At 51.9% G+C, this 12386-nt stretch overlaps 1 protein-coding gene across 2 annotated transcripts in view; it reads left to right on the plus strand.

The window, feature by feature from the left end:
* Nucleotides 1-12386, plus strand: part of OLFM1 (olfactomedin 1) — a 59917-nt gene that overhangs the window by 6862 nt on the left and 40669 nt on the right. The window contains exon 1 of one of the 2 annotated variants that reach the window (XM_054998057.1): nucleotides 11150-11511. The exons of the other annotated variant lie outside the window; for it this stretch is intronic. Coding sequence (XP_054854032.1) covers nucleotides 11362-11511 — 150 coding nt within the window. The 5' untranslated portion in view covers nucleotides 11150-11361. Of the gene's footprint in view, nucleotides 1-11149; nucleotides 11512-12386 lie in introns of those variants that run through there. 2 annotated transcript variants of the gene reach the window in all.

The following is a 12386-nucleotide window of genomic DNA, read 5'->3' on the forward strand; positions in this document are numbered from 1 at the left end:
GTTATCTGTCCTTGTAATCAGGATTAGCATCCCTGTGCAAAGTCACACAAAACTAATTACCATCTTGCTGAATTAGATGGGGACAATAAGCCACACAGACAGCCAAGGAGAGTCCAGCTCTGGTCTGTGGATGATCATCTGGGACTTGGCTTGCTGTGCTGGGGATCATGGAGCCTCGAAAAACCTCCCAGCTCTGGCTGGCTTCATTCTTTCAGGGCAAAGAGCAGGGGAAGGAACGGCAGCATTTGGGTCTCTGTCACAGGAATTGTTTGAGCACGAAAGGAGAGCGGCTGATGTTGCCAGAATATCGGGGCTTGCCTTAAGTATTTTACCCCTCTTTTCTCCCAAGGAGGAACCCACTTTAATACATAATACATTTTAAATAAATGGAAGAAAAACAAACTATACGATAGCCGTATCCTGGGCTGGTCCTGGATCCTCTGGCAAGGGTGACTCAGGGCCAAGGGACAGGCAGCTTTTGGCTCCTGCCCCTTCCCACACCCACGCTCAATACCTGGAACAGAGGAGGAGGAGGAGAACCTCAGCCCAGATCTTCCTTCCTCTAACCCTTCCATCTGCTTGAGGTGAGTTTGTGGCAGAGGCAAGGTCTGAAACAGTTCCCCCTTGATCTGATTTGTTAGGAACCCGGCTTTCCCTGGCCTCTAGTATCCTTCATGGGTCAGGTGTCATCACGGGGTGCATGGAGGGATCTAGAGGCCCAATCCACTCTGAATGGAGGCTTCCCAGCGTGGTCTTCATAGAGGACCAAGGAAGAGAGCTGCCTTTCTTGGCTCGAATCCAGCCCTCGTTGCACATCCCTGACAACTTTTGCTCCAGGGAGTGAAGACCTTCACTAGGCAAGATGACTCAGTCCCAGGTCTTATGTGCTTGCTCGTTACAGGATTACTCGGTCCTTGAAGGCTTTCAGCCAAACGTGTGAATTTACTGTGTTAAAGATGTGTTGCATTTGATGTGGTATGAAAAGGGAAACAGAATTTGCTGCTACAAGCTGCAGTGATGGCTGCTGACTTATGTGGGTTTTTAAAAAGGTCCTTAGAGGGTTAAGACTATCAAGAGCTGCCATCTATAATCACTAAATGGAACTTCCACAAAATGGGTTAGTTTACTTGGGAATGCCAAGTGTTGGGAACAGAAACGGAGTTGCCAATGCCGTCATGTCCTGCTTGGAAAATCTGTTCAGCTGCTGTTGAAAATGGTGCTAGGCTAGGTGATCTATTCCTCTGTCAGTTAATAGTAGGGGACTAAAGCACCCGTAAACATTTTCTTTCCTAGACTGCATTGTCTGTAGACCCCACAAATGTAGGGCTGTGTGATTCCTTTTGACCCAAATGAAGATCTGTGGGCTGGCTTTATGCACAGTGCTAAAGAGAGCATCAGAGACCTTAGTTTGGCCTGGGTTGTCTCCAGCCAGCTTTTTCACCAGATCTCTGCCACTTCCCCTCCTTATTACACCCCTCTCCCACACGGTTCTTGTCTGTGCAGCACCCATGGTGGCCAGCAGTGCCCCCATGTGTTAAAAAAACCCACACTGCCTAAGTTGGATGGCCAAACTCTACAAGATTCACAATCTGCCAAATAACTTACGTTACACCACAGGGAAGGGTAAATGTCATTTAGTCCAATGTAATTTATGGGACGTGCTCTTTCCTGTTGTCAGGAGTTGGAAGCACACACACACACACACACCCCAGGCTACACTCAGCTCGTAGGCTGCCACCTCCTGTGGTATCCTTTTGCAATGACTAGAGCGGCTTGGGAGCGGGGGCAAGAAAATGCCTTCCCGTAGCTCAGAAGTGCCAGGCAGGTGGGCTAGGTGTGCAGGGTCCTGTGCTCCTCACCTGGCCTTGGCGGTCTCCTGCTGGGGCCCAGGGCCCCTATGTCTGGACAGCAGGAAGCTGTTCACTGGCCCCTGAGGGCCGCCTTGGAGCACTGGAGGGAAAGGCCATTGTAATTGGCACCCCAAGGCCACATGTTCAAAGATGACTCTGCCTCCTTTGAAGCTTAACTTAGCTTTTCATGCAATTAATTAGGGCTGGAGGAAACACTGTTCCTGAATTCCCAATTAATTCCCCCTCCGGGTACATTTTAGCTCTTCAAAGCATCCTGGTCTCCATGGCAGACTGTGGAATATATCCTCAATGCTCCTTCTGCAAGATACTTCTAGATATGGGGCTCAAGCAGGCCAATTCCAACTTCCTTCATCACCCCCCCCCACACACACACGCAACAGCTGCAAGCAACATCCAGAGGAGGATAAGAAGCATGCTCGGTGCTTGTAAGGCTATCTTTGTTGTGAGTCCCCCCACTTCTTTTTCAGTCTTGAGCACTTTTTTTCATACCTGCAGAGCCCTGCCTTGTCTATAGGAAATCCAGTTTAGCTACCCTATTGGAAGGCCCTTGGTCGTTACATTTGCCATTAGAAGGAATAAAAGGCAGAGCTGGAAGGACCTGCCAGAGAGGCGAAATCTCACCCCCTGCCCCCCTTCCTCCTCTCTTGCTGTGCTAATCTGCCCCCCCTTGCCCTGAACAATCATCCATTTTCCTCTTGTCTCCCCAACCTGGTTTTCCCTCCCTTCTGCCCACTTTCCTGATTTTGTATCTGTTGTTACCTTTGGGTTTTTTTTAAAGCCTCATAGGAAGTAGCTTCTTATATTTGTATGCAAATATAAGGTGCTGGAGGTGGTTGCGGGGTGGGCCTTGGTGTACCCCAGGCTGATGGTGCTGGGGGACTTCAGCATCCATGCCAAGGATGCCACCTCTGGGCAGGCTGTGGACCTGGTGTCAGCCATGGCAACCCTGGGAATCTCCCAGTTTGTATCGGCACCCATGCATAAAGCGGGCCACACGCTGGACTTGATTTTTGGGATGGGATTGGATGTGGTTCTGGATAAAATAGAGTTAGTGCCATGGTCAGACCACGTGGTCCTGGAGGCTTGGCTGGGGGTGCCACCCCCCCCTTGCAAGGGCGGTAAGCAGATTTATGCTCGCCCGCAGAGACTCATGGATCCAATTGGTTTCCAGAATGCCCTGCGGGAACCGATGCTCCACGGCGGTTCATTGGATGAGCTGGTGGAGGACTGGTAGGTCTGGCTCTCTGAGGCCATCGATGAAATCGCTCCCCGTCGTCCTCTTTGTTGTCAAAATCGCCGAGCTCCCTGGTACAGAGGAGCTATGGCGACAAAAACGGGAACTAAGACGACTTGAGCGCATGTGGTGGTGATCTTGTGACGAGACAAGAACATCTTATGGTTGTTTATGAGATCCTATGAGATGGCAGTGAAGGCTGTGAAGAAGGAAGCTGATGCTTCCATTGCATCAGCTAGCTCATGCCCGGCTAAATTGTTTAATGTGGTCCGTTCACTGGTCACCCCATCAGGCCAAGACCATCAAAATTTGGATTTGGAGTTAAGCTGTGAGGACTTTGCGAGTTTTTTTGTTGACAAGATCTTGTCTCTTCGTCGCGACTTACCAGCCACAGTTGATACAGTATGTGAACTAGAGGCCCCTTGGCCGTCTTCGGGGCAGACATTTGATCGTTTCAGCCCACTTTTTGGGGAGGAGGTGGACAGGGTTCTGCAGGTGGTGTGACCTACCACATGCCCCTTGGACCCGTGTCCGTCATGGCTGGTAAAAGCCAGTGTCGATGGACTACGGGATTCCTTGGAGGCGATTGTTAACTTATCCTTAAGCTCTGGAGTTTTCCCTAGGGCGTTAAAGGAAGCTATGGTACAGCCTCTCCTGAAGAAATCATCATTGGATTCTGCCGATCTGCTCAGCTACTGCCCAGTCTCGAATTTGCCGTTTCTGGGTAAGGTGGTTGAGCGGGCGGCAGAGAGACAACGGCAGAATTCCCTGAAGGAGACCTCGGCCCTAGACCCCTTCCAGTCCAGTTTCTGCCCAGGACATGGGGTGGAGACGCTGTTGGTCGCCCTCACAGACGATCTCCGCAGGCAGCTGGATTGGGGCGGATTGGCGCTGCTGATTTTATTGGATCTGTCAGCAGTGTTCGATACGTTTGACCATGACCTTCTGACCCACCGCCTTGCCGATGTGGGGATATGGGGGACAGCACTGCAGTGGCTAATCTCCTTTCTCCATGATCGGGGACCGAGGGTGGTGCTAGGGGAGAGGTTATCGTCTCATAGGCCACTAGAATGCGCTGTGCCACAAGGAGCGATACTCTCCCCGTTACTGTTCAATATCTATATGCGCCCCCTCGCCCAAGCTGGTGTGGAGTTTCAGGCTTGGGTTTCACCAATATGCAGATGACACCCAACTTTATCTGTTGACGGATGGCCGACCCGGATCGGCCCCGGATGTCCTGGAGCGTGTTTTTGAAGCTGTGGCTGGATGGTTGAGACAAAGTCGGCTGAAACTGAACCCTATGAAGGCGGAGATCATGTACTTGAGTCGTGGAAATGTGGATTCGGGACCCCAGCTTCCTGTACTCGATGGGGCAGTGCTTACACTGGCTCTGAGAGTTAGGAGCCTGGGGGTGATTCTTGATTCCTCCTTAACAATGGAGGATCAGGTCTCAGCGGTTGCCAGGTCCTCTTTTTACTATCTTCGTCAGGCCAGGCATCTCATGACTTGACTACAGTGGTCCAAGCAATGGTCACCTCTAGACTGGACTACTGTAACGCACTCTACGCTGGGCTTCCCTTGAGCCTGATCTGGCGGTTACAACTGGTGCAGAATGCAGCGGTGCGAGTTATTACCAGAACACCAATATGGGAACATATAACACTGGTACTGCGCCAGCTGCATTGGCTACCGGTGGAGTACCGAATCAGGTTCAAGGTTTTGGTACTAACCTATAAAGCCCTAAGTGGACTGGGACCATTGTACCTGTGGGACCGCTTCTCCCCATATGAGCCCCAGAGGACTCTTTGCTCAAGCGACAAACATCTTGTTAAAGATCCCTGGCCCTAGGGAGGCCCACCTATCATCGACCAGGACCAGGGCGTTTTTGGCCCTGGCCCCAACCTGGTGGAACGCTCTGTCTTGCGAGACCAGGGCCCAGCAGGACTTGTTTTCATTTCGCCAGGCCTGCAAGATGGAGCTGTTCCGCCAGGCATATGGGTGATGCTGGGCGGTGCCCCTCCCCCCTAGTGTGGGGGGTGAGATTCTGTGCCCTCCCGCCCAAAGTCATCTCACATCTTTATACGATCGCTGTAATCTGCTCTATAGACGGTGATAGGTGAATGTATAACGTGCTGCTATGTTTTTATTGTTGATAGCTGTATTTATATGGTGCTAATATATGTTTTAAATGAATGATACGTATTATTTATATTTTTAATGGCTACTGCTGATGAATTGTGTAGTGTGTTTTAAATTGCTGTGATCCGCCCTGAGCCCACTTGGTTGGGGAGGGCGGACTATAAATTTAAGTAAATAAATAAATAAAAATTGGGGTTTGTCCCAGATCCAAACAATCCCAGGCACTCTTGGAATGTTTATAAACATTCCAGCAACTAACGTAATGGCAAAAAAGTGGCTCCCTTCAATCAGTTGATGCCAGAGAAGCCTCAGTCAATGGCTTCAGAGGTTTAAATCTTCAGGCTCCCCCACCTCCCCAATGCATTTATTTATTTGAAGTGGGAAACAGGCAAAATCACAGCATTTTTAATATGTGCAAACTCTGCCTTTCAATTATGTGTGGCGTTTGTTATTCTATAACTGTTGAGTGCCCAAAAAATTAACCAAAGCCAGTACTGACATATAGATACATGTTTTTTTTTCTGGAAAGAATTGAAGAATTAGGAAAGGGTCAATGGGGAAGAATGGGTTATGTGCACTAATGGGGAAAAGGAACTGTCAAGCCAAATCTATTGCTTGGGAAAACCTTAAAGCAGGTATTTCCTAATTGCATTTCAAACAACCAGACTGCCACCTGTTCCAATTTAAAAATAATTGTCATTTCCAAAACAAAAGTGAAACGGTGTCTTTCCTGTCAGCTCTGTTTTGCTGTAGGGCCTTCATTGTTCAGCCCACACTGGTTCAGCCATATGTGGCCCGTTATGTCCCAGGCGTAGGACCAGCTGTTCTGAGAAAAACACCCTCCAAGCAGTGCCCCGGCATCTGTCAAGTGAGACCGAAGATGCAAGTGAATCAGAGCTGCCCGGATGTCCCCGTGGTGGTCCTTGGAGGAACACCAGACCGTGCAGAGCTGCCACCCCCCTCCCTCATACACATACCACACAAGTGGTTTTAGAGGGCTAGACATGCTTTCCGGGAAACTCTGAGTGCATATTTGCTTTTTACAAAAATTGATTGCTATCCTTCCACTGGGATATTGCTGATTTGGTGACATCGTGCCTTCCGTTCATTTTGCTTCCCTCTTCCTGGATTCATACGATTGGCGAAACAAGGCAGTGAGGGGTCAAACTGTGACCAGCATGAAGCCGTGATACACCACAACCAATCAGTCAGAGCTACCAGATAGTGTTGCTGTGTCTGAGGACAAATGACGGCAACTGAGAGGGCAAGACTTCCTCAGTCACATGGTCAGTTTGAAATCATGAAATGAAGGGATGATGTCACAGTGCTTTGTAGTCAAACCTCAGGCTGTGTGATGACATCACCGAAGGAGACTGAAGTCAATTAAATAGCCAGCAAGCTGTAGCAGCTAGACTATCAGACTGAGATCCAAGCCTACTCTAACCTACTTCACAAGGTTGTTGTGAGGATAAAATAGTGGAGGAAAGATCAGTGTTGTAAGCTACTTTGGGTCTCCACTGGGGAGAAAAGCTGGGCAAGATACGGCAATGTTAATGAACAGGTGACCATTTTTGCAAGCTTTTTTAAATGGAAGGAGCATTTTGTTTGACAGCTCTATTCTTGGCATTTTATTACATCTTTGATGTAATGCCCCCCTTTCAGAGCTAATTTAAGAGATGTCTGTACTATCATTTTCTGGAAGGCATGGAGTATTCTTTGGGCTCCCCCTCGTTAGACTTTTCAAGTAACCAGAGTGTCTTAGACTTCATATGTACAACCGGTTCGACATTGGGAATTGTGTGCTAATAGCATAACCATTTTGAAGTAAATTTTTCAATCCCTCTTTTAAAAGCTAGTTGTGCTCAAGCTGAGAGCCAAATTGGGAAGGGAAAAGGTAAAAATAGTTGGGATTCCCCCCACCATAGTGCAAAATGTTTGAGCTCCAGAGCTAGACAAATAGCTTCCTGTCCTTTCAGCTCATCTGTCCCTTGGGCCTGCTGGTCAGTCCTCCTCAACGCATAGTTGCAGGGGAAGGATTTTTCTGCATATCTGGGAAATCCTCCGATGATGCAAAAAGAGCTCTTGTGCCCATGGGCAGGTCCATTCCTGTGAGGGGGGTTGACGGTGTTCAAGTGGTCTGGGTGTCTTGCAATGTGTGTGTACAAACTGTCAGTTTTATGTACTGACTGGAAGTCCCTTAACCTTTTTGTGGATACTTTTTTTATATATATAAGTATTTCATTGGTTTTCTCATAGGGGAAAAAGGGGGATGGACAGGAAAAGACATAATAGTAACATCATAAAATCTGCTTGGGTCAGCATTCTACTTATCTATACATTTCACCTTACCAATCATATAAAGGCAAATTAAAATACTGCCTTTATATGGTTACTACATTCAAGTCTTTATATTTGTTTTTTATCCAGTTGTAAAAAGGGGTCCATGGAGCAGCAAAATCTTCTTCCATTTGTCCTTTCATTAGTGAGGTTAATTTGTCCATTTCTGCATTTTCCATTATCTTCGCTATTACTTCCTCCTGTTGGGGTATTGTTGATCGTTTCCAATAAGAGCCTTTTTGTGGATACTTCTTTTTGGTGGTATATAGTAACCAGAGTGCTTTGGGCTCTATTCTTACCAAAGTCCAGTCTTCTGGGTAGTCTGGAAATATAACCATTGGGGAGGAATATTTTGTATCCTGTTTTGACCGAGAGGTGGGCAAATAACATCTTCCAACTTGTCTAGTAACTGTGGTGAGAACTGCATTTTCCATACGAGTAGCTGAAGCATTTTGAAGCGCTGCTTCATTCTCTGCTCTGGAGGAAGGAAGGTTAAAAATAGCCAGTTTTCAATTTGTTCTAGAATTGAAATTCACATGTAGTCTACTTCAGTCCTCTTGGCCATGTGATAGTCTGAAGCTTTACAGAGACAGAAATGAGAGATCGCAACTGTGTAAGGCACAATACACAGTGAAAGGATGGGGGGCAGAACCGATTTCCTAGGGCAGCTTTTGGACAGAGCAAGGTGGTGGTTGGGGGAGAAGAATGTTCACGGACAAATAGTAAAACATAATTTGATAAAGCTGTTGCATGCTTCAGGGAGCAATCTTAAGGTCTACTCAGAAGTAAGTCCAATTTTACTCGCAGGAAATTGTTGTTAGGGTTGCATCTGTGGCTGGAGTTGGTATTGGCAGAGACTACATCCCTCCACATTAGAGATGGGCATGGAACAAAAAAAACCCAAACCGCTCGGTTTGTGGTTCATTAATTTCCATGGAACACAAACGTAACAAACTCACCCAATTTCTGAAAGGGTTCGGGGGGGCACAGGACAGCCCCCTTCATGCTTAGAGAAAAAAGCACCCTTTTCCCAAACACCTCCCCAGTCCCCAGTCAATAAGAAAAACAAGAAAGCAAGAGAAAAGAGGCTTTTCAGCCCCTTTTCCAGCAGCCAGAAGTGCAGGCCAAAGATACAAGTTCCAATCCCAATCTCAACACCACAGCTAGCCACCAAGCCACCAAACTCTCCTCCCACTCCCACTCTACAGAAACTGAAACCAGGAATCACACGGCTTGCCCTATTTACGGAAAAGGCAAGAGACAACAACACAGGAGCACTCTGGTTGGCAGAAAAACCTGCCTAACATGGTTTTGGAAGGAAGATGTTTGGAAGGTGTTACCATGGCTGCTGAAGGCCCAGCTCCTCAGTTGCCTTAGAGATTCTAACCCTCCCCCCCTTTTCCTGGCTGGATAAGCCAGAGTGGGAGCTCTCTAGTTGGCAGCTCTCTAGTTGACAGCTGCCAATCAAGCCTGGAGGCCTCTGATTGGGGGCAAGCTAAAGACTGCCACCGTTGCCTGGGCGAGGGAGTGTTTGGCGCCAAAAGTGTCCGAACCAGCAACAGAACAGTAAGAAAAGTTGGTTTGGTTCGGAAAAACACAGTCCCACGGAACGCGTGGTTCTTTGACTATGAACCAGCTGTTCCGTACGGAATTTTGTTCCGTAGTTTGTTTTGTGCCCATCTCTACTCCACATGCTTCTTCCCAATATTAAATAATATCTTACTAACCAGTGACCAAATGGGATCATGTATTGAGTTATGAAATCAAGTAGCATTTGGGTCACAGAACTTCGTAAGGACCCTGTGAGGCAGGGCAAGATTACTCTCTGTGTGTTGCAGAAGCTGAGAGACGGTAGTATTCAAAGAGGGTGTGGCAGAGAAAGGCAAAATATGAAACCGACTTGCAAAAGGGAGCCTGCAGTGCCAACTTCTCCTGGAAGAGGGCACCAGAATCCAGCTATTGGTCAGCATCTCTGGAAGCACCTTTGTGGAAGGCAGAAGGTGGGCCCTGCTCTGCAGCTCTTTGTCTCTTAAGGAAGCACACAGTTTTCCACCTGCGAAGATCAGCCGCATGGTTGGGTTTCCAGGAACACCCCGCCACTCCGCCATGAAAAGCAAGAACTGAGTCAGCAGCACACACACACCCCGCCGCCGCCCAATCTTCCTCTGGTTCTTTCCTTCCATATCTGGAGAAGTGAAAAGAGCTGCCTGGAAGCATAGAGGGGTGGCAGGTTGCTGCTCTACTGTGCTAGTCTCTCTTTGTTTCTAATAAAAGATGTGACATAAGCATGTTGAAAATGAAATGCATGTACACTGCTTTACCACAAGTCCTCTAAGCTTCTCTTCCAACACACAAGAAAGCAAATCATGCAAATGAAGTGTGCATACATCTGAATTTTGACATGATTAATCGTGCAAGTTTTCAGATTCTTCTGTTGTTAAACAAGAAATTACAGAGGAGAATGGATTCCAAAAAACATCAGTGCTACAGCCCCTGCTACAGCCCCCCCTTTTTTTGTACCAAAGAAGATGCCACAGAACAGTCAGCAACTAGAGAAGGGCTCCAGCTTCATGCCTCGCATTTCTTGCAGTTGGGGACTTCTGCCTCAGACCCTGGCGAGCAGCTGCCAGCCAGAGGAGACAAGGGGGCACCTAGATGGACCGGCGGGGTCGGATGCAGTTCCACCAGCTCAGTTTTTGACTGGATGAAAGCTGTTTCAGGCCATGATGGAGAGGCAGTGTGTAGCGTCTTCCCATGAGAGCAAGGGCTGCCTTGCACTGGACCGGATTAGATGGTGCTGGGTGCAAAATGGCTTGCCCCACTGGCCGCTGGGACAGGAAAAGGAGGCTCTCCCTTGTGGGATATGAAGGTCAGCAGGTGGAGAGGCAGAGAGCAGAAGCAGCACCTTCTTGACCACCCTGACCAAGCTGGAGATCCGTTTTAGTGTCTCCGAGAAAGAGTCTGTGGAGAGAAAGGGGCCTCCGCCTCTCGGCTCTCCAGGGCGCTCTGCAGTACTGACGCTGTGGTGCTCTTAGTAATACAACAGCCCTGCAAGGCACCGCCGTCCCGTCTCCCTGCTGTGGGCAGAAGCTGGGCGGGCTTGGCTTTCAGTCTCAGTGAAAAGCCCGCCCTAGGATGGCACTGCAGGCGGCCATAGGCGGCACTAGCCGAGGGCGGCTGGGGCCAAGGCCGGGCACCGCGAGCCCCGGGGAGGTGAAGCCGGATCCCCGGAGTCCCCGCCTTCGGCTCGGCCAGGCCGGGAGAGCCACGAGTCTTCCCTGCCCGCCCAAGGCGCCACCGCTGTGTCGCCCTCTTTGGCCGGCGCCGGCGGTCTCTCCCAGGCCTCCAGCCAGCCGGGCTCGCCGCCGCCACCGGCGCGCCTTCTCCCGCAGCGCGCCCAGCGTTGCTTCCCGGGCGTGCTCGGAGGCGCTGCGGAGCCGGGGGGAGGGGCGCGGCGACGGCCGCCTCCTTTGCCGCTGGAGGGCGGCGGCGAGGCGAGCGCGGCGGCAGGGGCGGGTCTGCCGGGGCTCCGCCAGTTTGACATCAGCGGGCGCCGCGGCTCCGCCTCGCCGATTCAGTCGCTCGGCGGACGATCCGGCGAGGCGAGGCGAGGCGAGGCGAGGCGGAGCGGGCGGCAGGCAGGCAGGCAGGATGAGGCCGAGGCGGGCGGCGGCGCGGAGAAGCTGGCAGGGAGCGCCGCCCGGGCGGGCCGGGAGCAGCGAGCGTGGCGGGGCATGAAGGCGGCGGGAGCGGCCGCGCGGAGCCGGAGCCGCTGCCGAGATGTCGGTGCCGCTGCTGAAGATCGGCGTGGTGCTCAGCACGATGGCCATGATCACCAACTGGATGTCGCAGACGCTGCCGGCCCTGGTGGGGCTCAACACCACCAAGCTGAGCGCCGCCTCCGGGGGCACCTTGGACCGCAGCACCGGCGTGAGTCCCGCCGAAGCAGGGAGGGAGGGCGCGAGGCCGCGGCGAGGGACCTGCTGCGCTTCGCGGCGCCCCGCGCGTGTGAAGAGGCGGCCCAGCGCCCAGCAGAGGCCGGGGCGGGGACGTCGGGAGCTCGCGGGCCGATCGCAAGCGGGTTGCGCGCCCCGCTGGCCCCAGGCTCGGGGCGGTCTGCCGGCCAGGCGCCTCGCGGGGGGTCGCCGGGTCAGGGCCCGGCCGCGAGGGGCTTCGGGCCAAAGCAAGCGCCCCCAGGCCGCCTCGACGCCTCCCCCCAGCCGAGGCGCTGCAGGCCGGCCCTGCGCGAGGGAGCGGCGTTGGCTGCATCCCGCTCGAGGAGGAGGCCGCCGGCGTGCCTGAGGCGCGCCCGCGGAGTCTGCCCGGTAGTTCGGCTCTTTTCTTGCCGGGGCGCGGAGGCGAGCGGCTCTGGGCAAGGCCCTTCGGGCGGGCGCCCTGCGGGGACTGGGCAGCCTGGTCCTTGGCCCGGGTCGGGGCTGCGTGTGCCGAGCTGCGCCGCGAGGCTGGGCGGGTTGGGGCTCCTCGTGCGCTGAGGTCGCGGAGTGCTGCGCCGGCAGCTCTGCAAGCGGGTCTCGGAGGGCGGCTGGAAAGCGGCGGCGGCGGCGGCGGGGGGGGCCTGCCGTGTCTTTTTAGAACGGGTTGTTGCTTGCAGTGTTCAAACACGGCCTAGAAGCCGCCCCCGATGCAGGGAGGGGGCTCAGCCCCTGCCCGCCTCTGCTCTCCACAGGCAACTCCTCTGTCGTTGAAGGGTCTTGCTGTAGGATCGTGAACAGAAACACAGAATTGGTAAACATGTCCTTATTTAGCCCTTTAACGCCCTTTAACCTCGTCCTTTAAACATCCCT

This window comes from Eublepharis macularius, chromosome 14 (genome assembly GCF_028583425.1).
Source record: "Eublepharis macularius isolate TG4126 chromosome 14, MPM_Emac_v1.0, whole genome shotgun sequence".
Classification (NCBI taxonomy): Eukaryota; Metazoa; Chordata; class Lepidosauria; order Squamata; family Eublepharidae; genus Eublepharis; species Eublepharis macularius.